This window comes from Phoenix dactylifera, chromosome 1, assembly GCF_051530095.1.
Source record: "Phoenix dactylifera cultivar Ajwa chromosome 1, Ajwa_hap1_PhDact_Kaust_v1.1, whole genome shotgun sequence".
NCBI classification, from domain to species: domain Eukaryota; kingdom Viridiplantae; phylum Streptophyta; class Magnoliopsida; order Arecales; family Arecaceae; genus Phoenix; species Phoenix dactylifera.
This window is the reverse complement of record NC_143190.1, coordinates 57,398,985-57,424,972: the sequence shown is the minus strand read 5'-3', so window position 1 is coordinate 57,424,972 and position 25,988 is coordinate 57,398,985. Positions and strand designations below refer to the sequence as shown.

Sequence of the window (25,988 nt, the reverse complement as noted above, 5' to 3'; positions counted from 1 at the left end):
TTGAATAGAATTAAATTAGATATTAGACCTGTGTCTTTCTCGAACCTTCAAAATCATGCAATTGTTAAAAGAAATTAAATGAGACACACCCTCTCGAACCTTCGAATTCATGCAATGGTTGAATAGATTTGAACTAGACATTAGATCGATGTTCTTTTTAAAACCTCGAAATGCAATGCACCGGCTATGCAGAATTAACTGAGACATTAAACTCCTGCTCTTTCTGGAACCTTCAAATTCATGCTTATAAAAGGGGGATAGGGGGGCTCAGAAGCTTACTCAGACGAGCCATCAGCCCACAATAAACTCCATGAAGCCAAAAGAGCCATCCTCCTCCTCGCGGGCATCACCGCCATGCCGAGAGGCATTGGAGGTGAATCCCTCCAATGCTCCCACCATCCGTTCCATGTCACCCGCACCTAAGCTCCGTCCGGCCCATCTCCAGCCGAGCAACCTTTCCCTGATCGCGCAGCCTCGCGGGGCTGCTCCCATCCGCGCTCCCAGGGGATGGATCGCCTGACCGCGGTGGTCTTGGGCGAGCCCGAGACTTCCACGGAAGCCTTCCGCCTCCCATCAGCGAACACATGGGAGCGGACAGACCTCGGCACCATAGGGGAAGGAGGTGGGCAGAGAAGACGGCCCTCGTCACGGGTGATGCCAGTCGCGGGGGTGTGTCCGGCGTCGAAAAGGCTGCGGTGCGGGATGGGTCGTCCGTCAGGCACTGTTCTGCATGGATGCTTGAAAGAAAAAACATACTTGCAGCGAAGAGCGGTGTCGTCGAGACGGACAGCGGCGAGGGCCATCGAATGGAGAAGATGCCGGGTTTTCTGGCGGTGCCTTTGATAGGGTGAAGCGAGAGGCCAGCGAGGGGCCAGAAGAAGTCCTCGAAGGGAATTAGGTTGTCCGATGCACCCCATGGTGGGTTTGGGCCAATCAGGGTTCCCTTTTCAAGTTAGGCCTGGATAGGATCCAGAAGGCTGGAGGTGAATTTCAATAACAGCATAGCCGCTTATGAAAGAGGCGGAGGCATAGACTTCGTCATTAGAGATCATGACTCCAGACTATTGGCGATGAAAGGCCAGCAGATTTTCGATTCTTCGGTGGTGTTTGCTGAGCTTAGAGCCGCCTGAAAGGACATATCCTATGCCCGACGGACACTTGGTGCGGACCAGATCATTTTCGCGGACGACTCGACCATAGTGATTGATTGGATCAGGGGTTAGAGATGTGCAGACGAGGACAGGCCGTTGCTTCTTGACATTCGCGGACTCTTGTAGAAGTGTGGTACCCATCAAACTACACAGAAAAACGAATTGTGCAGCTGATTCGATCGCTTTCTATTTTTGTTTGGAGGGAGCGCGATATAGTGCCGGAGTCTTTTCTGCTTTGTTATTTTCGAATTTTGTTGATCGCATCCACACTCGTAAAGTGTGAACCATTGTTGTACCAAAAAAAAAAAGAAAAGAAAAAAAAAAAAAGGCTGGGTCTGATTTTTTTTGAATTATTTTTTTTAATTTTTGTGGTTCAAAGTGGGCGTACCTAGATTCCACCTCATCAAATTGTTCAAAAAAAAAATCAAAGTGCCACTTGGAATTCGACATTTTAGCTAATTCCTTTACTTGGAAAATGATTAATTACATGGAACCACTCCATTGAGTTTGGTTTTTAATATGCGATACACTCCCGGACAAAATTTACTTGTACCTACAATTCCAAGCATCGATTGTAGCTTTATAAAAATATTCGGTTTGAAGGGCTTGGAACCTTACTATCGCCCTTCAATTGATGCAGAAGATCCAATGCTTTTAATTGCACTGATTTCGCAGCCTATGGTCTGTACTCAAGAATTTGGAGTATGCCATATGAATTTTCTCCAGGTTCTTGCCAAACATTGAGTACCTTGCCTAAACTGGTTCGGCTGCCCTCGCTTTCCTGCATCCGAAAAGTTTTTCAGCGTGGTTGATGTGCATATAGAGAATCTCTCATCAAACTTCACACATCTTGAGCAACTATTAAAATTTAATGATCTAATGTACCTCACTACATCTCAAATATCCCACGGTAGTCAGCTATTATAATTGAAAATTATCAAGCTTCATGGTGTGACTCTTGCAACTTTCGTATGATTAGAAAGTCAATATTTCATCAAGCTTTTACCGGGTAAGAGCAGCTTAGTTTATGATCAAGGGAAGAGAACTTTGGATCTAAGAGCATATAGGCAGGAAGAATATATCAGATGAACTGCAATGGAGGCTTGGGAAACATCACCAGGTTAATGTCATAACCTAACAATCCCTTTAGTTTAATATTTCTAAGTTATAATGAGCCTTGACACTGGTTGCTATCCAATTTATAAGAAAGTGTCACCTTGATGACGAGGTGAAATCTACAGAGAGTAAACTGCAGCGGGTGGAGAAGTGCAACTTTTGAGCTTATTTAGGGTCTGTTTGCAAACAATTATCATCTACCTGTACAAAAATGTATGTAGCATTAATTACGGCAACTACAGTTTTCTGCAGTTATTTGCCATTTACTTGTTATGTATCTTGAATGAGAAAAATAAAAAGACAAACAAGATAAGAGACAATGAACTAATCTTCCATTACATTCTGCTCCAATTATTGACTCACAACCATTCAACCAACTACTCTATATATAGAGCTAATGCCCAACGGCTACATGCATAAAAGTAGAAATATGCAGCCACTAACTCCTAGATAAGTACCCAACGTACAAACAAAATAACAAACCGAAAGACTCGGTAAATACATGCAACAGACTCCACTACCACCTGAAGACTAGGACAATATTCAACTAAATACCAAAATAAAATATTAAGTAAATACTTCCAACAATCCCTCCCTTAAACTGAATGTTTGAAACATCAGTTTAATGAAGATTAGTTGCAATTGCACCCTCCCTCAAATTGAACTCTCCAAAGTACGAACACCAAGCAGCTTCCTGAGCTTTTGAAACACAATCAATTTGAGGGGCTTTATGAGTATGCAGCAACTTGGTCTTCACTCATGCAATAGATGAGATCAATCATTTCTTCTCTTGTGAGATTCCTCAAGAAATGATATTTTACATCAATATGTTTGCTTCTTCCATCTAAAACAGGATTTTTAGAGAGCTTTATTGCTGTACTGCTATCACAATAAATGGGAGTAGGCCATTCTTGCTTGAAACAAAGCTCCTCAAGAATCTTTCGCAACCAAATTGCTTGACAAGCGCACGCCGTTGCTGCTACAAACTCGACTTCCGTAGTTGATAAAGTTACGATTGATTGCTTCCTTGATGACCATGAAACTGCTCCTGAGCCCATCATAAGAACATAACCAGATGTGCTCTTTCTATCATCTATGTCTCCGGCATAATCACTGTCTGTAAAGCCAAACAAATCTGACTTTTCACCCTTCTGGTAGAATAGCCCATAATTAGCAGTACCTTGCAAGTATCGAAAAATTCTTTTTGCAGTCAAGAGATGAATCTCTTTTGGGCACTCCATGTACCTGCTAATCAGACTTACAACATACATTATTTATGGCCTTGCTGCTGTCAAATACATCAAGCTCCCCACAATTTGCTTGTAAAGAGTGCTATCAACCTTTCTTCCTTCAGGATCTCTAACAAGCTTTAGACCTATTTCAGTAGGTGTGCTAACAGGATTGCAATTCTTCATTTGAAACCTATCTAGAACTTCTTGCACATACTTCTTTTGAGAAATAACAGCACCAGCAGAGGATTGCACTACTTCTATGCCAAGAAAATAATGCATCATTCCAAGATCAGACATATCAAATTCAATCATCATGGACTCCTTAAGTTTTTCAAACATGGCCCTATCATTTCCAGTGTAAATCAAATCATCCACATATAAACAAACAATGAGCATTTTTCCTCCATCTCCAATCTTTGTAAAAAGTGTATGCTCATATGGACATTTTTAAAATCCCTCCTCAAAAAAATAAGCATCTATACGACTATACCAAGCTCTTGGAGTTTGTTTTAGTCCATATAGTGCCTTTTTTAATTTATATACCTTATGCTCATCTCCAATCTTAACATAACTAGGAGGTTGATCAACAAATACCTGTTCTTCCAAGTCTCCATGTACGAAAGCCGATTTCACGTCCAGCTGAAAGATAGGCCATGAATATTGTGCTGCCAATGCGATCACTAATCTGATTGTATCATGCCTTGCAACAGAAGCAAACACTTTTTTGTAGTCGACACCAAACTTTTGCTTATAGCCTTTAGCTACTAAGTGCGCCTTGTATTTGTCGACTTCGCCATTCTCCTTCAACTTTGTCTTGTACACCCACTTGACACCAATTGTTTTGTGTCCTTTTTTGGAAGATTAGTCAACTCCCAAGTGTTGTTCCTTTCAATGGCTGCAATTTCATCATCCATCGCCTTCCGCCATTTTGATTCTTTAACAACCGCTTGGTAGGATCACAATCTGAAAACAGAGCAAAATGTGTAAGTGGGTCCTTAGATTGGTCAATTCCCGTTACCTAATAATCAGTCATCCATGTGGGTCTTCTTCAAACATGTTGAGGCCTTTGTTCTTCATCTAATTCAGCTGCAAGTAGGCTTTGAGCAGCTACTAGAACATTTTGAGTGGCTTCTAGTTCTTGTACATTCTCCATAGGCTGCTACCTTTTCTCAACACCATCAAAATCTGCTGGAATATGTTGTTTAACACCATTTTCATTCCATGACCAGATTCCTTCTTCATCGAAAAACGCATCACGACTGATAATGATTTTCTTGGTGCTAGGATTGTATAACTTATAAGCTTTTGATTGATCACTAACACCAAGAAAAATGCATTTTTCTCCCTTGTTATCTAGCTTTCTCCTCTTCTCATCTGGAATATGGGCATAAGCAATACACCCAAAAATTCTGAAATGACCTACAATCGGTTTTCGTCCGCTCCATGCTTCCTCTGGTGTCATATTTTGAACAGCAAGTGTGAGACTTCTGTTCAATATATAAATGCTCTAATTAACCGCTTCAGGCCATAAACTTTTTGGAATGCCACTCCTTGACAAAATGCTTCGCACCATATTTAGGATTGTACGATTCTTCCTCTCGCAAACACCGTTTTGTTGAGGCGTGCATACTGCTATAAGTTGCCTCTTGATTCCATGGGATTCACAAAAATTTGCAAATTCTTGTGAGTTGTATTCTCCACCCCGATCATTGTGAAGTATTTTTATTGGGCTACCAACTTCTTTCTCAACAAGCACTTTATAATTTTTAAAGGCTGCAAAAGCTTCAGATTTCTCTTGCATAAAATACATCCATGTTTTTCGACTAAAATCACCAATGAAGATGATTAAGCATCTTTTACCTCCATTAGAAGATGGATTTATTGGCCCACAAAGGTCGGAATGAACCAGCTCTAATGCCTTCTTTGCTCTCTATGATTTTCCTTGTGGAAATTGATTACAGTGTTGCTTGCTAACAACACATTCTGCACAAACTTGAGAGGAAGCTGTAATTTGAGGAAGACTCGTTACCATGTTCTTTTGTTGTAGTGTTTTTAATCCACCAAAATTTAGATGCCCATAGCGAAAGTGCCATAGCCATACCACATCCTTCAATTTCGCTGAGAAGCATGAATGGGTAGTGTTGTGGAGATAAAGCGAAAACATTCGATTTGTCGTCATGTTGACTCATGAGCGATAAGCCCAATTTTGCATCTTAAATTCGACATACTCCATCTTTAATAGAGATTTTATATCCCTTTTCTTAAAGCTGGCCAATGCTAAGCAAGTTTGTTTTCAAATATGGAGCAAACAAAAACATTAGAGATAGTCTGAATAGTACTTTTCCTGGTTTGGATTGTTACCTTTCCTTTTCCCATGATAGATATTCTAGAATTGTCACCAAACTTCATATTATCATGAAAGGACTCATCCAAATCACAAAATGACGACTTGTCTCCACTCATATGATTGCTACAGCCTGTATCTATGTACCATAAGTTCTTGTTGGTTTCCTCCTTTGCATGAAAAACCATCAACAAGGATACCACATCTTCCTTCTCTGTAAAATTAGATTTTTCACCATGTATTTTGGACAAATTAGTTCGACATTCTGACTGATAGTGGCCATACCTATGACATTTGTAGCACTCAACATTAGACTTGTCTGCTAACTTTGGTCTGTAAGTAGTTGAGTGGTGGCCTCCTCGTCCTCTTCCTTGAAATTGATTATCTTGGTGTTGGTGTTGTTGTTGGTTTCCACAATCATTGTTTCCTCTGCCTCTGCCTCTACCTCATCCTCTATCTGCACTACTTTGTGTCGAGTGATTTTCAGTTGAGACCTTCAATGCTTGCTCCTCTTTCTCCTGATGAATAATTTTATGCTCATGAACCAATAAAGAACTTTGTAATTCATCAATTGAAAGTTCATCAATATCATTAGGTTCTTCTATAGAACAGACAACAAAATTAAATTTTGGTGTCATGGATCGAAGAATCTTCTCAATAATGGTGACGTCCTCCGTCTTGTCGCAGTGGATCCGCATCTTGTTGACGATTGCCATCGTTCTTGAAAAATAATCTGTAACCGACTCTCCTAATTTCATTCGAAGCATTTCAAACTCCGAACGAAGTGCTTGAAGCTGCTGCCTCTTTGCTCTCGCCGATCCTTGGTACTTCTTCTTTATGGAATCCCCAATATGCTTGGTAGTGTTTTTGCAAAGAATGGTTTCCAAGATTGAGCGATCAATAGCTTGGAAGAGATAATTATCTTTTAACCGCTGCCCTTCAACATTAGTTCTCTGCTGGTCCGTTAGCACGGTGCCTGCTGCTGGTTCTCCTACTCCAACTTCAACAATCTGCCAATACTCTTTGATCTTTAGAAGTTCTCCATCAACATGCTCCAATGATCATAGTGACCATCGAAACGTGGAATAGCTGGTTGCACCAAAGTTGTCAGAAGCCATCATTCACTACTACTGCAAAAGGAAAAACAAGTGCAATAGAAAGAACGCTGCGGCTCTATACACTCTATCTCACAAACCCTTTTTCTTTTTTGGCTCTCACAACCTCTCAACCTTGCTTATCTCACTCTCCCGACAATCTGGGACCTGTGGGTTTTGGCTCTCATACCACTGTTATGTATCTGGAATGAGAAAAATAAAAAGACAAACAAGATAAGAGACAATGAACTAATCTTCTATCACATTCTGCTCCAATTATTAACTCACAACCAGCTGCTCTCTATATAGACCTACTGCCCAACGGCTATATGCATAAAAGTAGAAATATGCAGCCACTTAAGTCCTAGATAAGTGCTCAACGTACAAACAAAATAACAAACCGAAAGACTCGGTAAATACATGCAACAGACTCCACTACCACCTGAAGACTAGGACAATATTCAACTAAATACCAAAATAAAATATTAAGTAAATACTTCCAACATTACTTGCAGGCGGTTCCTGCCCAAGCCTCGTGCAGCTCAACCATGGGGACTGTAATGTCAAATAATGAGTCACCAACAACCACGAGTGGAACAACCAAGGCCTCGAATGATAAAACCTGTTCCTCCACAAGCTCCATCATCGATCACATTTCTATCAAAGTTGATCTTAAGGTAACCATGAGATGGGAGGCCCCCAAATGAAATAAGTAACATGAGAAGACAGACTGCAGAAGGGGAATCATAAATTTCCCTCGCTGTCAAAGACCCTTAGTGGTATGTGCTTGAATGGACTATGAAGCTTGAAGGGATGCATCTTTTATAGGCGTCAGTCAACGGCTTTGGTAAGTGTGTCCAAATAGTTGACAATTCCTGGCCAGCCAAATGTAATATGCATTATAGTAGAGGAAAATGGCTTCTATCCTTGATCCCTGAGATCCCTATTTTAGCTGATGAAGAAAGGCTCCTTAAGAGGGAATAGCAGCTGCATGGGGATTGGAGCCAGTCTCCACACCTACACTACCCATGAACGCTGAAGAAGAACGTAACCTGAAAGGTCGTGCCTGTGATAGAAATGTTCATAGAGAAATAGGGCGTACAGGAGGGGAACCTAATGGAAAGGATCCTTCAACGTGTCAAGTCTTCACGATTTACATGCAAGGACAAGGCTTTGGATTTTTGGTGTATTGAAGTACAGCCTCTCTGTGAGACTGAATATATGCATTTTCTATTTGGTGTCTTTGTTGGTTTACAAAGAATTTATTTTTACAGGACTTTTTTGGACCCTGCCAATCTGATGAGTTAGGGGCAGGGAATAAATTTATTCTCAAAAAAAGGAATTTTTATAGGAAAAAGAAAATGATTTACTAATATTGGTTATACTTATGCCCTTGATGGAATGATAAATAAGCTCGAGTGGAAATCTTTTTGGGGGTGATTGAGTGCACCATTGATCAACAAGAATCACGGAAATCAGCCACAAACTCTCATCAGGTTTCTACTGACAATATAGGATAAAATTTTTTCTATGTCCATGAGCCGGGATTTATTCTTCTTCTTAGCAACTAGAGATTCCAAGTTTGACTCTTCGATGATATATCCAAAAAAAATATGGACTTGAATAATAAGACTGAGAGTGAATCACTCCATTTCTTTTTTTTTAAACAAAAAATCTTCCTTATTCAAACATACAAATTTTCCAAAACCATCTAATCATACCCAAGTTCACTCAATGAATAAAGATGTCAGAGTTTCTATGAATATAATCCTCTTTTTCTCAATTTAATGTACAAGTTTAATAACACAAGTAAAAGACACTTGGATTATCACATGTAGCACATAAATCATCAAGGCATTTCAACAGTTTCCTAAGTAAAAACTTAGATCCCTAATGTCAAATTATTTGTTTGAGGTGAGTTTCCTCAAAAAATTCTTGATTTGTGGCTTCTTTTCATTGGCTGATGAACTGCCAATGCCTACACAGGTTTTTATCTTCAACCTATTTAAGCTAGCTGGCTTCACATTTAGTATAATAAATCATGAAATTCACATTGAAGACTGTGTAACTAAAGAAGAACAAAAATAATACCAAAACCAGCATCACAGAACGGAAGATTGAGACCACACCTGATAGGAAGAGCTCCCAAAACCATATGAATGCAATTCAGAGCCACAATCACACTTTCTGCCTGCCGCTAACAAAGATAACAGGTGAAAATAATTTATCAGTAGAAAACATATCAATAGAAAGATAACCCCATCACTCTCTTGTACAATGTCAGAGTACTAGACAAAAAATTTTGCTTGAGTTTGGCATATGTGACAATGATTAAGACTAATTTGTTTAAACACAATTTTTGATGAAGATGCAAGTAGCTGGAAGTTAACTGCAGCATGAAATAGAAATTGCAATCTGCAGATATGGTGTTTTAATCTATCGTACCTGAGGAATGGACCACGTTGTGCAAGCTTTCTCAGTCCAATATATTGAAACTGAGAAACTTGAGGAGCAATATTGGATGAATTATAAGATTGAACGAAATCTGCAAAAGACAGCAATTACCATCTATGTACAATTACAAGGGATTAGAACTTGGTTACCAAAAGTGGGTGAGGGTGCAGGAGCAGATTCATAATCAGGGTGTGCAGAAACAGGTCTCTTTTTTCTACAGAAATAAAAAAAAGAAAGAAAACTGGTGCTGGGACGGGTTTCCTGGAAGATTCTGGAGCAAGTGCAGAACCCTATGCAGAAGATTCCTGATACGAAGGGTTAGAATTATTGAAGATATCGGCACAAAAAGATTAATAAAGGCTATGGCATCATTCTTTTGTGAAATCTGGCAGATGTCTTCAACTTTTTGCAGAAGTCAAGATTTACGTACATAACCACAAAATTTTGTAAATACATGAGTAGGTAAAAGTGTTGCCTCAGAGATGCAAAGAATACCAATTTACCCATAAGAAACTAACTGCAGCATGAGTAAATACACTCTTTTCAATGCATCACACCTACAGTCTTAGCTTAAACATCTACATGTCATTTTGCATGCCTTCTGTCCAACATATCAGAACCAATACTTGAGAAAGAACCCAGGTTGCAAGACTGACAAAGGGCAACAGCTCCATGTATACAAATTTAATGAGCTATCGCTCTCTCATGTATGTACGAACAAACAGATATTCAACTAACATATAATCCAGGAAAAAACAAACTCACATATAAACCAAGGAAAAAAAGAATTCAGCAATTTTAACACAGTCCTAGAACTCATATGGATCAAGAACTCGTAGCTTGCACCATGCAATGCAATAAATTTTAATTTTCGTCCACAAGCTACTTTAAATTGGATAAATCAAGGTGATATAGTTAAGTTAGGAAAAGAAGCAAAAAATCACAATATGCTTCATCTGCTCCAAGCAAAATCTTAAATAAATCTGCTGCAGAGAAGGAATCCAATGTGAACATTGCTTCACACCTACAGACATAGCTGGAATAGTAAGGTTCATTTCTGGGCTATATTGGGAGCAGTTCGACGCATCTCTTGCAACCGAATAGAAGCACATTTACTACCAATACATACACCTTTATTACTTAAAACCTGGTTTGTTTAAGTCATACTACATAAACAAATTCTTTTAGCTACAGATAGGATTTTGCAGGTTCTTCTAAGCTTTCACCTATGCATTTAATGCAACACATGGTGCTAATAAATCATATACGATTTTTTTGATGGAAATCTGGTTATACTCCAATGAAAGTACTCGATGACCGAAAAAATCAATCATTTTACTGTTGTTTTCTTGCAATGCATCCTAAATTTGTGCAGAATAAACATTTATCTAGTATCCACTAGATGAATGTGATTTAATTTGGTCACAAATTCTAAGAAGACAGTGAATGGATGCTTTTAGTCATAACTAAGATAATTTGGAAAAAGGACTTACACAATGTAAATCACATATTGCAAGAAACCACAAGTCATATGCGAAAAAATAGAAAAAACGAACAATATAACTGAATTTGTGATGCATTATATACTCACGAATCATCTGAAGCTTCATTGTTAAATACTGTCATGATGGCTAAACCTATTCATTATTAAGACACATCTCACAAGCTTCTTTTCCTCTTCATGAGTCATATACATGGCAACCAGCCTCGGCTTCACTGCATGAAATTTCTCTCCTGTGAGAGGTCCAGAGTTCAAAGCCTACTAGCAGCAACCTCGCCATTATTCTCATGTATTATACATATGAAGGTAGAGAAGTAGACTAAGATTTGAGTAGTTTCCAAGTAGTCTGATTGATGTAAGGTATACCATCCAAACAGCAAAATTTAGATATAGCTAACAAACAATCAAATGCTTAAAAACTTCCATAAATCCATGATATAAAAGCTTAGTTTATACCATATAAATAAAAAATTCATTGAGCAATACTCATGCTTATGTACTTTACTGATAATGTTCAATAAGAAGCAAAAAAAAAAAAAATCAATTTTTCTTGCCAACACATTATAGTGCATTCTGGAATTGCCGATAATAAGCAATTTATCTAGTATATAAAGGTAAATCAGTTGACTTGCCCGAGGTGAAACGAATGAAATCACACAGTTCTGCTATTGGTAGTGGCACGTGGGATGTGCCCACTAGTAAAGTCCCCTCTCAAACCAGTGAAATCATGTCTGCCACGTTAATGTAAAACCAAAAAAAAAATCTTTCTCGAAGCTTCAGGTTCATTCACAGGAACCAAACAACAAAGCAACAACAAGCATGGTGTGAAACAAATGAAACTACATATTTTTTTGTCAACAACAGCAGCACTCACTATGAGACACCTGGATTAGTCCGCTCTCAAAACAACAAAGTTCTATCCATAATGTTAATGTGAAAGATTTCTAATACTAGCAACAAGATATGGTATAAGGCCCATTAGAATAAGTCTTCTGCAAAACTCACAAATTGTGCCCCCAACATTAATATGAAATTGAATCTAATCTCTCTCAAAGCTTCAGGTTCATCCAGAGGAACTAAAGAACAAAAGACAACAAGCTTGATAGAGTTCAAACCAAACATTTGTATCATCGGCAATTAGACTCCATATGAGCCCACCAATTTAACTGTCACTCAAACCTGGGAAATCACTTCCCAATGTTAATACAGAAATGAATCCAAGCTCTCTCTCTCTCTCTCTCTCTCTCACACACACACACATTCATAGGAAGTCAACAGACTTGCAACAAGCAATATAAATGCAACAACAGATTTAGAAACTCACCCAGCTGAGACATCCACTTCCTGTTTTGATGTTATGAAGCCAAAAGAGACCCTTTATTTCTGAGCCATTAAAGGGGATCAATTCGATACTATCGTGATGCTAAATTTGCCTCTAAAAAATTATTGAGACCGCTGCAAGAAGTTTCATTATAAACTCATTAGACTCTCCAAAGAACTTCTCAACCAACAACTTTAACTGAAAAAGAAAAAGGAAACAAAATAATAATTCATATGTCAAGAAATATTTTGACTGAGTTGAAACCTGATATGGACTTTCTCATATGCACATATTAATATAGTTTCAACTAAAAAAATATTGATGAAAATCAAATAGTTGGAACCCAGCCCAAAAAACATCAGCACACTTTCTATCTTATTGACAAATTTTAAAATCTTTCTTTTCACCATCCAATTCTTGATACCTACAAATTTGTCAAATATATGCACTTTGTAAGCATATGACAACTGAGTGCTTAGCATAGGATTCACACATATAATATAAAGAATCAACTAGAGGATGTCAGTCAGCAAATAACAATTCCCCACACCTTCATAAAGTTCAAATGAATATATGCTGAAGAATGAGACAAGAAATTCCTTTACCCATCAATTCAAACACCATCATCAAAATTAGTTGTTTGTAGCATAAAAGGAAACCTATATGAAAAGTATTAATTAGAACTGGAACTATCTAGATTGCTAGAATATGTTGTAGATAATGTATTTATTTCTGAGTTCTAATTTAAGCTCATACATATTACATACATACATATATGTCAAGGATTGCTAAGCCCGTACTAGGTCCAGCACTGGTTGCCCAACGGCACAGTTTGATACGATACCATGCAATTTTGTGCTAGACCCATACCGACATAGCAAAACTGGGGGAGGGCAAGGGAGAGAGAGAGAATGGGAGAAAGAAAAAGAGAGAGAGGGGGAGGTGGAGAGGGAGAGGAAGGGAGGGAAAGAGAGGGAGAGGGAGGAGGATGGCTGTAGAGGGTCGGGGGTGGGGAGGGGCGGAGGAAGGGCTCTTCCCTCTTATTTTCTTGTTTCGTTTGAAACAGGAGCCCCGAAGTTGCCTTTTTTTATTTTAAAAATTTTAAGTGAAGTCGGCAAGGAGACTCCACAGGCCTCCTCTAGCAATCCCTTTTTGTCCCTCCCTTCCTCTCCGTCTCCCTCCCTTTCTCTCTATATCTTTTTCTCTCTTTCCTTCTTCCTCTCTCCATCCCTTGCTTGTCTCGAACTAAGGGGCTAAACTGTGCCGGTCCACATCGGTATGGCTCGATATGCTCCGAACCGGATGGTTCGGGCCATACAACGAACCATTATATATATATATATATATATATATATATATATATATATATATATATATATGCGCGCACGTGCACGTGTGTGTAGGTGCGGGTGCGGGTGCGTGTGTCTGTGTACATATAGCAACTCTTGGTAATAAAAACTGCCAATGAGTTTGGTAAGAAACAAAAAAGAAAACACGCATTTTTATTACTTGGGGGGGGGGGGGGGTGCACTTGGTATGAGCTCATTGCACTAAATCTTCTCTCAATCCAACAAATTGTGGCCACGACATTAATAGGAAACCAAATATAAGCTGCCTCAAAGCTTCAGGTTCATTCACTAGACATAGACAATAAACCAATAGCCTTGTTACGGACCAAAAAAACCCCACGTATTTCTATTGCTAGGGGCCACACCTGGTAAGAGGCAGCCACATTAAGTCATCTTTTAAAGTTGGTCCGCTATATTAATATGAAACTGAATTCAAGCGCTCTCTTGAAGTTTCAAGTTTTTTCATAGGGCATAAATGACAAACTAATAATGAATTTGGAAACAAAAGAAACACAGAGTTACAAGGGCCACAATTGTTATGAGCCCACCGTATTAAGTCTTCTCTCAAACCTACAATTTGCACCCATGACAATAATGTGAAACTGAATCAAGGTTAAAAATGAGCTTATTATGAAATAAATAAAACGTGTTTCTTTTACTGTGGACCACATTGGTAGTCCACCACATTATTTCTTCTCTCAAATTTACAATTGTGCACACAGTATTATTGTAAAACTAAATACAAGCTCTCTCTTGAAGCTTAGGTTCATCCATAGGATTTAAACAACAAACTGACAAAGGCGATGTATTTCTATTACCAGGGGCCACACACAGTATGAGGCCACCACATTATGTTTTCTCTCAAATCCACAAATTGCAGCCACGATTAATGTGAAATCAAATTCAAGCTCTCGAATTGAAGCTTTACATAGGCTTGTATAAACAATAAAGGGAAAATAGGCTTGTATAAACAAACAACCAGACATTTTTGTTACTAGGGGTACACGCGGTATGAGCCCACTACATTGTCTTTTCTACAACCTACAATTTGCACCCATGATATTAAGCAAAATTAAATTTAAGCTCTCTCTCAAAGCTCACGTTCATTCACAAGACATAAATCACAAACCAACAAAGCTTAGTATGAAACAAAAGAAATTATGTATTTTTATTACCAAGGGTCACATTGGTATAAGCTCACTGCATTAAGTCTCCTTCCAAACCTACAAATTGCTTTCACGATATTAAATGTGAAGCTGAATTCAAGCTCTCGCAACTTTGGATTCATTCATATGTCATAAATGACAAACTGGAAATGAGATTGGTATGAAACAATAGAAACCACACACTTCTATTACCATGGGCCACACTCGATATGAGTCAGCGCATTAAGTTTTCTTCCAAACTTACAAATTATCCCTGCGACATTAATGGATACCAAACTTCAGATGCATTCATAAAAATAAATGACAAACCCACAAATAGTTTGATATTAAAAAGAAAACCACATATTTCTATTACTAGGAGTTGCACTAGATATAACCAACTACATTAAGACTTCTCTAAAACCTAGAAATTGCACCTACAATATTAATGTCCAATAAAATTCAAGTTTCCTCTTGAAGTTTCGAGATCATTAACATAAAATAAATGACAAATTCACAACGAGCCTACTATAAGGCAAAACAAACCACTCATTTGTATTATTGGTATAGGCGCCACCACGATATTAATGCAAAATTAAGTTCAAGCTTGCTCTCGGAGCTTCGAGTTTATTAGCGCAAAATGAACCGAGCAACATCAAGTATAGCACGAAACAAAAGAAACCACATATTTCTATTACCGACAGCGGCACGCAGTATAAGATTAAATCCTCTCTCAAACCTGTGGAATTACGCCCACAACATATCTGTAAAACCGGATGCAACCTCTCTTTGGAAACTTTGGGTGCCGGAACTAAACGACAAATGAACAACTGCTATATGAAGGCAAGAAAGGGTTCAGACACTCACCAAACCAAGCTACAACAATAGCCACCTCATGAAGCCACCAAAGGAGCCCCCATCACAGCCCTTCCAAGAATCGGCATGCGTGAAGCCATTAGAGGGGATTCCATCTACGCCCTCGACATCAGTCCCATACCATCCATACCTAAGAAACGGGCAGCCAGGCCTCAGCACTGCTGCGCCTTCAATTGTGGCCTTCTCCCAGGGATCGGATCCGTTCCCCAGGATTGGGAGTCAATGGCACGCCAAGAGCCAGGATCCCTCCATTGACTCGGCACAGAGGCCGTCTGGCGAACCCATGGGTCGCTTTACGCCCTTCTGATCCCGGACCAGCTCCTCGGTTGGGACCGCCTGGAGGAGGTGCTGAAGGCTGGTGGTGGCTCCGGATCGAAGCCATGATCGACTTGGTGCCTGAGTTCCGGGGAGGGGGCCGTGGACGGATGCTGGGAGACGGGGGGAAATCGAAGGCCCTTACCATGGCGATGGGGTTGGGCTGGTGGACTCCTAGACAGGTAACGGGGGTCATAGGATTGAAATCATAAAGTGGTGTAAAAATAGGGCACACCAATGAAATAGATATGGTCGTAATAAAGCTTTGGATCTCTCATATAGAAATTTTAAGCTTAAATAGAAATAGGAGTCTTATGATGGATGATACTTACATGAGAAGTTCATTGAAATTGTTTCAGCTTTCCTCTCGTCCCAGAAGCAAAACCCTAAGGTGCGCTTTGTGAGAAGCGATGTTGGAGAAGGGCTTTAGCGGTAGTCGGCGTTGGCAACGGAAGAGGTAGAGGACTCGCCCACTGACTCGCCGGTGGAGGATGTTGGCGACGGATCAGAGGACGCCGATTGCATGGCAGCCATGTCCGACGATGTTATGCCGCCATTAAAAGAGAGGGCGGGACGGCACGCACGCTCGAGAGAGAACAAGAAGCACAAGAAGGAAAAGGTGGGGGCCCGGGAAGCGAGAGAACAATATCAAGGTGAAGAAGTGCGAGAAGAAAAGGTTGGGAGGAGGGAAGGAAACGTGACATGGTCCCAGAGAGTTGTGGCTGGGGATTGGAGCCATGATCGACTTGGTTTACTTCCTCTTTATTTCTTTTTTTTCGAGAAAAAATGTAAAACCATAATCTAATTGTTCCATCGGTACATTAAAAATTTCAATTGTATAAGATTTCTAAACGTGTCCGCTATAAGCACCATTTACGGATGCGAGCCACGCATCTACGCCGTAACCTCCCCGATTGGGAAAACACAGACCGCGCGCCTCTCCACAGTTTATAGTCATCTAGTCCAAAAAGAAAACGAAAAGAAAATCCGTTTCTCTAGATTTCAAATTTAAATCGCGCGCTTACGCTATTTTTTTCTTATTTCTCTCATGGTAAGGTTTCTACGCTGCGTACGCAGAAAATGATGCTCAAGGGTGCAACCGGAAACTAGCGCTCCACATTATCTAACGTTTAATATTTCATAAAAAATTACTGATTTCAATAAAGCGAACCGTGAAGCACTGAAGGAGGATGGATGGATGGATGAGGTGGACTGGAGAAAGGATGGACGAGGCAGAATTCATCCCTCCCCTGCTTGTTTAATGAAATATAGAAAGATGGATGAAAATAAATTTTTTTTTTGGTAATAAAAAGATGAAAAAAAAATTAGATTATATTTATGATATATTTTTATTAAATTATTTTTTTTGGGTAAAAATAGCATTCATATAGTTCTAACGTGAGTACATCCAACCATATCAGAAAAAAGTAAAGAGTACATAGTAGAAGGTATCTCTCCTACAGATGCCCAAATGATCTCCCTAGAATGCCGGGCAATAAATGAGGCAACCCAGTCTGCTATGCTGTTCGCCTCCCTAAACACGTGTAAAGCCTGAAAATCGATCAGCTCCTGAGCCAACCTACGAGTATCATGGATAAGAGGATGACTATCACCATATCTGTCTATTTCCCTAATCCAATCAATCACAACAGAGGAGTCCCCCTCAAGGCATATATGCTCAGCACCAAGTATCCGCCTCGCATAGGATATCCCCTCCCAAGCTGCTCGCAGCTCCGTTCCAACAACAGAAAGTCCAGGCGTATGACGGCCATCAGCTGCTATCATCCTTCCGAAATGATCTCTAATCACAAAACCAACACCTCCGGACAACCCGTCCACCGACATACTACCATCGAAGTTCACTTTGAGATAACCAAGAGGTGGAGGTACCCCAGAAAAAAGGACGAACCTGGGCGCTGTAATAGCGGAAAGAGTACCCCAGATGTCCCTAGCCATCCCAAAAGAGAAACTCGCAGTAGCTGTGGTGATCTCCCTCGCATGACATATAGCTCTGTCCACCACCATCCTCGGAGGTAACCTCCTGCCCTCGAACATGCCAGCATTCCTATCCAACCAGATGTAATAAGCCAAATATGCCCAACGAATCCCCGCCTCAACAGTACTAGGCCTCCGCATGGAGACTCTCAGCCAATGAATCAAGTTCTGTACCAACTCGACTGAGTGGGGCAGTAGGTCAGTCTCCTCCAAATCTTCCTGGCCCTGAGATACTGCAGCAGAACATGGTAAAAAAAGATAGAACGTGGATCTCATCTCCTATCAAAAAAGATAAGACGTGGATCTCGTCTCCTATCAAAAAATTAATAAAAATTAATTTTATCAATGTACAAATCCATTTCTCCTAATTTATTCATCCTTTTTTACATCCTCATTTTCGTCCCATCTTCCTTAAAGTTTTTCTGAACCAAATAGTAAATAAAAATTATCCATTCTTCCAACATCATCCACTGACCTCAACCAAATACAGGATTAAAAAATATCCAAAAAAGAAGAACAAGCCTCAAAGTAATTATGAGACGGAAGCATACACATGCCAGTTACAATGACAGTTCAATTATCTTTTGTATGTAATTGTTGTAAAAAACTCAAGCAAATTGACTCCATGATTGCGCCGAAAAAATAATGCAAACTGCTCATATTTCTAACATACACATTCGCAACCTTTCAAAAATTTGTTGACAGCGATCCTTCCTTTGATAGGAATGCACATAAAAAGGGGAAAGTATACAATATGGAAGAACACTGCAAATTCATTAATCAAATATCTAGCTGTTTGTCCCTGCATACTATCAAAGACGCCTTATCCCTCCCCCTCTTCTCCTCGAGGTCATGCATGAAGCAGAATCCTTGAACTGATTAGACGTTCATCTTGGAATCAGTTCACTGCCATGGGTTCTTTCTTGTATTTCTAGCCCTTCTTTGATTGCTCGAAGAGGTTTTAGAACTCTGCAGATAGGAACCAGATGGTGCTATGGGACTACATATCAGCATTAAAGATAACATCAGATGCTTATATGGTTTGACATACTAATTAGTCTTCAACTTTCCTCAGATCCTGTTATTCGGAGGTTTCAAGTAAATACATTTTACCCAAGCACAGGAGTAAAATTTACTCAGCAGCCATGAAAAAATTAGGCATGCGAAAAAGCCGATGTATCACGGGCTAATCCAGGCATATTATGACAATGACAAACTAAAAGCCAATGGAACTAGAAGACTGCATGCTTCAGCTCAGATCTCCAAAGTTGGTCAAAAATAAGAATAATGGAATACAACTTTTGGTGAAGTAGTTGACAAAATATAGAACATTGAAAAGCTACTAAAGATTTGAAATTATTTCACCTCCTTAAAATGGGTTGGCTGGAATTTTTTTGTTTCCTATTCCTGTCCTCCTAACTCGATCAAACCCTTGTCCATCGGTCTCCACAAATGAAGACATAAGTAAATAAAATTCGAAGCAACATCAGTACTGCAACTGTAGATCAAGTGGGAAACCTACAGAAAGATTCATGAACCTGTAATAAGTGAGCTTGTACATGAGGCAATTCAACATTGTTGGAGTTGCATGAGCTTGTACATGGGCAATCAACATTGTTGGAGTTGCATGAGCTTGTACAAGAGGCAATTCAAGATTGTTGGAGTTGCATGAGCTTGTACAAGTTGAGACATCAGTAGCTAGAAGGCCACAAAATATCAGCATTTCCTTTTGATCGTCTAATTCTCAATATCCTCAAGTTTATTACCATTGCAATCAACTAGAGTATGCCAGTCTTGCAGAATAGCATATTGCCATGATTGACAGGTTAATTAACCTCGAAAAAAATTCCAGTCAAATAAAATATAGAAAAATGGCAGACAATATACTCTTTCAACCAGCAAGGCAAGCAAAATTAACTATAAATCCCCAACAAGAAAAAAATTCTATGCAAATATCAAACCCACAAAACAAGATGGAATATTAAGATTTTTCTAGACTCAAAAGGCACCCTTTGAGATGTCAATTCTTTTGCGGATGACTAGAAACATACCTTTTACTTATTGCCCCCCGTCAAGTAGTTTGACCATGTTTGGTTGAGATATCTTCAAATAATTTAAAACTTCCATATATGCATTCAGATGACAATTAATGCCTTGAAATCATGTGAAAAAAAAAAAAAGCAACTCATATTTACTTATACTGTACCAAATATATCCAATGAGTACACATGCACATTGCATGGATACAATTTGAATCCTTTTAACTTATTCGCAGTAATCTATATCTGTCTAGAATAAACACTATCTCTTACATTAATGTGAGTCCATCGACTTGCCAATGACTAAACTCAAGAATTCTAGTCTCTTCAAGAACTTTCTAAACCATAAAGAGTATATTAATGAAAAGCTGAATTCAAGTGCTATCGTGAATGTTTCCAATTCATATATAATATATAACCAACAAGTGAAAATAACATGGTTAGCCTCTTATCAATGACACGAAAAATAATGATGGGACAATTATGCAGCCATACTTTGATAAAATCTGGCCTGGCTTTAAAGCATTGACCTACCCAATTGGGGGACGAGGACACATGCGTGGCATTGTTGAGACGTGAACAGCAACTGCCTCTACCAGTCCATTTTCCATCTGTACCATGCATGTGGAATCAAAGCAATGCATGAAACAATTGCCTGATATATCTATGTTCTCGAAGTTGATATTGACTTCTCAATATATTGCATGAAAGTTCCTTTTGTTTTTAGCAGGAAAATCAGTCCATGATAAAGTGCTTTTTTCAAATCACAGCATGTCCATCGGAAATAATGTCAAAAAGCAAGAAAAGATTGCTGAGACCATGCACTACCACCTAAAAATACTTGAGATGTCACACTGTCGGTCCTTCCAAAGTTAGCTAACAGTAGTTTTTGGAAACTAAAAAATTAACAATTCTTACCGATGCAGCATTTCACCTAAAAGACTCTCTTCCTTTAGAAGTAACATTAATATTCAAATTATGAAAACTAGCTCCTTTTTGTCAGTAGGACATGATTTCTAATGTCAATATTAGTGACCACAAAGAAAAACATGAATTAACCTTTTATTGGTATGCTTACCAACCTCACGGCTGCCAAGTTGAACCATTTGATGATCCATGTAGTCTCAACAATTTCACTTGCAAAAGAGAATAGTGTACACTCGGCTTATGAGGCAATTACAGGACCTGAATGATGTACTAATGATACAGATTGCAGATGCCAGCGAACTACTTGAGAATTGAGATAGATAAACTTCAAAACATCTTACCACAATGTCAAGCCAACCAACTGCAAGTGCTAATGAACATATTGAAGACCCATAGGGAATGTATTTTGTGCATACTAAGAAATTCAAATATATCTCAAGCCCTAAAGGAATCTTACCATGGTGGTCTTATCATTGCACAAGAAGATAAAAAACGACAATATCCTTCATATGGTTATTTAAAGACACAATCAAAAGAAGAGTTATACACAGTAATTTTTCTCAGAAGAACCAGACATCTAATAAATATGATTCTCTAATCAAGTTACTAAGCCACTGATCAAAAAAACACTGAAGAGGCAAATTTGAAAAACAAAGGGGCAATTGCATAGATCACTAATTGGAATATAACATCTTTAATGAGGGTTCATTCTGTTACAAACCTACAAAGTGTAATACCAATGAGCGAGGTCTTACAAGAATAGAACTTTAATCACTTAATGATCAATCATTGTATCATATAATGGTCAAAAGTAATTAAACCAACAAAAAAAAGATCATGCGGATAGTAAAAGAAAGATTGAGTAAGATTCAAGGAATAATAATCCAACTAATGCAACTAAGAATACCATTTCACATTAGAACAAGATTATTCTACCAAAAGGTATATCCAAATCAAATAGATAAGATCATGACAAAGGATCATATCAAGTACATAATTATTTTAAAATAAGAGAACTGGAGAAAATGATGTCGCTTGATAGATCACTAAGGGCTCGTTTGGTTCGCAGAAAGCATTTTTCTTCCTAGGAATATGATTCCTAAGAAGAAGATTTCTAGGAAGAGAATGCCTGGGAATGTACTTTTGGCATGTTTGGTTAAACATGAAAAAGTGACAAATTTTTAGAATGCTTATGTTTGGTTAACCATCCACTTTTCTGGGAAAGTTATGTGTAATTCCTATTATACCTGTAATAAAAATTAGGTCTTTAATACCTCTTTAATGCCGAAGGGCCTTTTTGGGAAAAAATAAAGATGAAGTGATTCCCACCTCATGGGAAAGTTACTTTTCCATGTTTCTTATGGGAAAAACTTTCAAAGTTACTTTCCCATGTTTCTCATGGGAAAGACTTTCCCATGCAATGTGGAAATCATATTCCCATGGGAATACAACTTTCCCATCTCTCTCCTTTGAAAACTCCAACCAAACAAGAGGCATCTCATTACTTCCCCATTGACCACACTTTCCTCCCTTCTTTTTCCGCGAACCAAACGAGCCCTTAGAAAATCAAACCTGTAAATTGACAAGTCTTTTTTGCAAGCCCGTAAGCTTTGAATGAATTGTTGTCTATGTCCTAGTTAGAAGGCTGTCATAATCCTAGGAAAGGAAAAATAAAATAAAAACAAAAGCAAGCATTTAAAATCCCACAACAGAGAATGAAAATTGCTGTGTCAGATCCACATTGAATGAGAAGAAAAAGAAGCTGAAGAATAAAAAGAAAGAACAGTACTGCTAACCAATCAACAAGGCACCCTGGAAGCCAAGTCAAGGACTGCTTATCCACATAAAATATTTCCATTAGCTGCCATGCTGCTTTCAAACCAGTAGGCTCCTCATGGTGCTGTGGCAGAAGAGTTGATTAACTTCAATAGAGGCAGCTATTAGAGAAAGAGAAAAAAGACTTTGGTGTTAATAAAAACCTCACATATGATGTTAAAAAAAGTATATAAATAACAAAGAACAAAAATGATAAACAAGGAAAGGATGAACCACAAATGTTTTGAGAAACTATCAATTGCTTCCCTTCGAATGCAACTTTATTAGCAAGCTACAGAACAAACTCACCTGCAGAAACATCCTTGGGTCCTCAACCACTGTGCTTGAAGGAAGCCTTGGGGTCCCAAGAAAATCATTTATGTGACAACTGACTCCAAAACATGTTCCTACCTGCATGTGCCACAAGCATCATATTAGAGAACAGCTTACAGCCCGTATCCTTTTTCTGCTAATCTGCATGCACAAAAATGCAACAAAGTTTCTACCAGCCCTTCATAGGTTGTTTCCCTATTTTACCACAGAAAAGGTTCGTCGATCCAAAACAACTGACTACAAGAACCTATCATTACTGGGTACAAACAGTAAAAGTTCGAAGGCTAATACCAATTGTGATACCCAACCAACCCATTTTCCCAGAAGTTCAACAAGTTTCCCTGAAAATCCTGAGATAAATGCAATTGGATGATTTCTGCAAAGAATGCAGCAGCATCAAAAGCCCAATTGAAGTAACCAATAAATGGTGGAACATTTGACCCAAGAACCCACCAAGCCTTGCTCTTTCTTACAATCCTCCTCTTTAGACAAGGATATTAGCTATTCAATAAAAGAAGTGCAAGAAAGGCTAGGCTGAATAAAAATTTTGAATCTTTTCAACAGAAACCTTGCAGGTGATTCAAAAATTGGGAGCATAGCAAAGCCAAATAACCCCTAAGTTTTCTATCACATACTATGCTAAAGGACGTAAAGCTCCATGAAGAAGTTTGCCAAGGAGGTGTGATGATTGGCTAATTCGGATAGACAAATGACTATGGACAAATTCTTGAACACCCTAGTTCAAGATACAAACCCTAGTTCAAGAGAACTCCAATTCTTCAAACAGGATATTGATACATAAAAAACTTCAAACAGCATAATGGTACATTAAGAAAACACAAAAGGAAAGAAACGAATTGAACGGAAAAAGGATACCATTCGGTGCGAATCGAAGACGCAGACATTCTGGAGGTAGCCGCGAGGGAATTCTTCCAACTGGAGCAACGCGAAGGCCGCAACTGGGCCATAAGCGATCCTCCGCCTCTGGGCCTCACCGATCTCCCCGTCACCGGCCCCAAGCGTGACCTCCACCACCTTCCCAACGACCTCTTCATCGGAAACTCCGTCATCACCGCAGCCGGCTGGATCCGGCGCCGGAGGACGGAGGCACGCGACTTGGAGGAGGTTCCCCCGAGTCCACGACACGAAGACGTGGAAGATCGGGGGATTGACGCCAAGGCGGACGGGGTAGACGACCGGGTCCAAGAAGTCCGGCAAAAACGTGGCAACGGAGTCGCCGTGATCCGACGCAAGACCGGTCATCTCCACCGGCGACTCGGCCGGACGGGATGGAGGATAGGGTTCTGGGAAGGGCGGGTTTTTTGGGCGTTTGGGGTTATTTGAAAGGGTTCGCCAAAGTAGTGAACATGAAGCAAGACGCTGCATCCCCGGCGCGCGTGGTCACTAACCGCACCCGCTCCGCCTGTGGTCTTCACGGCAACGTGACGGTGGACCACGCCATATTTATTATTATTATTTTTTTTTTTTTAAGGAACGGTTACTCATTTCATAAAGTTCTAATATAAGTACAACCTGCCAGATCGCGAAAAAGCAATAAAGATAAAGAAGTAGGAGCGTCTGATACGGACATCCACAAAAAATCTCCGAAGTGCCGGGCTACAAAAGAGGCGACCTAGTATGCTGCCCTATTCGCCTTCCTAAATACGTGTGCTGTCTAAAACTCGCCCATCATCTAAGCCATCCTACACGTCTTCCGGACAAAGGGATGATTATCACCATACCTGTCTGCCCCCCAGATTCAGTCGATCACCACAGATAAGTCCTCCTCGAGATACACCCACTCGGTATTAAGTACCTGCCTAGCCAAGGATATACCCTCTCAAACCGTCCTCAGCTCTGCCCCGACTACTGTAAGCCCTGGCGTGCGCTACCCTCCTACAGCAAGCATCCTACCATGGTGATCTCTGATCACAAATTCAACCCTGTCAGTCACACCATCCACAGACCTGCTGCCATCGAAGTTTACTTTGAGATAGCCAAGGGAGGTACCTAAGAGACAAAGGGCAAATCGTGGCGCTGACCCAGCATGAAGAGTACCCCAAGTATTTCTAGTCATCCTAGAAGAAAACATAGTATACCATATTTATAGTTGCCAGTTAATGCCGTTACTATGACGCTATCATGGTTGTTAGAAAAGACAAAGTAAATTCCATCATCTATGTTTCATGTAGTGACTGTGATTGATTCTTTGATCACTATATGAAAATATAGAATTTGAGCATTCAATAATAAAATACAGAGAGATATGTTATCAAGTTTCATTTTCCATATGTTGTATAATGATCATAGAATCAATTTCTAGTCACTATATGGAAATATCACTAAGTTTTAGCATAATCAACAAATCATGGAGGGATTTGTGATTGAATTTCTTTTCTCAGAGTGCATAAAGCAACCATGATAAGTTTGGTAGTTATTAGTTGTATGGTTACTATACACCAACATTAAATTTGGCCATGATTGACCTATTATTAAATTATTTTTCATATTTTATATAATAATCCAAGATAGTTACATGGTTATTACATGGAAAACAAGAAAAGTTTAACCTTGTTATAATCAATAAACTATAGAGGAGACTTTGATGCTTGCAATTATAATCGTTCTTAGCTCTTCTTTCGTATTTTGAGTCTTGCCTTCTTCATTATAGCATAAAGAAAAGACACTATAAAATCACAAAATTTCAATTCCAATAAGTCATATAGTGACCACTGAATGATTTAGAGTCGCTATATCAAAACACAAGATTTAGGTGTTGACATTATCGATGGACTACCCAGAGACCTTTTATGCATCTTCATTTATGTATTTCATAAAGTGGACCAAATATAATTTTGCAGTTAGTATATTGAACTATAGAATTTGGTTCTTAATATAATTTATAAAGCACAAAAGGGACCTGTTCTACGATTCTCTTATATTTTTTGTAGAATGACACTAAAATGATTATATTGGATTGG

At 39.2% G+C, this 25,988-nt stretch overlaps 1 protein-coding gene across 8 annotated transcripts; it reads right to left on the bottom strand.

The window, feature by feature from the left end:
- Positions 1 to 2,579: 2,579 nt before the first annotated feature.
- On the bottom strand, positions 2,580 to 25,400 carry LOC103717853 (nuclear pore complex protein NUP85-like). Of its 8 annotated transcripts, XM_088707778.2 has the most exons (8): positions 23,884 to 25,400; positions 22,984 to 23,085; positions 22,656 to 22,759; positions 20,467 to 20,543; positions 16,231 to 19,411; positions 15,575 to 16,072; positions 9,067 to 12,347; positions 2,580 to 7,812 (listed from the first exon to the last, which is right to left on the bottom strand). In XM_088707778.2, coding segments are annotated over exons 1-4 (717 nt in total). In that variant the 5' UTR covers positions 24,394 to 25,400; the 3' UTR covers positions 2,580 to 7,812; positions 9,067 to 12,347; positions 15,575 to 16,072; positions 16,231 to 19,411; positions 20,467 to 20,542. The 8 variants fall into 8 exon arrangements, with proteins under 8 accessions (XP_088563904.1, XP_026664559.3, XP_088563888.1 ...); XM_026808758.4 differs by having other exon boundaries at positions 16,231 to 20,543; XM_088707762.2 differs by lacking the exon at positions 20,467 to 20,543.
- Between the last annotated feature and the right edge of the window lie 588 nt (positions 25,401 to 25,988).

What these genes read in the sequence shown, in the direction of transcription:
- LOC103717853 (XM_088707741.2), bottom strand. Translation starts at nt 24,393, where the DNA reads ATGCAGCGTCTTGCTTCATGTTCACTACTTTGGCGAACCCTTTCAAAT. An exon ending in TCTTCGATTCGCACCGAATG is followed by an intron (nt 23,086 to 23,883) that starts GTATCCTTTTTC and finishes TGGCACATGCAG; the next exon opens with GTAGGAACATGTTTTGGAGT. An exon ending in ACCCAAGGATGTTTCTGCAG is followed by an intron (nt 22,760 to 22,983) that starts GTGAGTTTGTTC and finishes CTTCTGCCACAG; the next exon opens with CACCATGAGGAGCCTACTGG.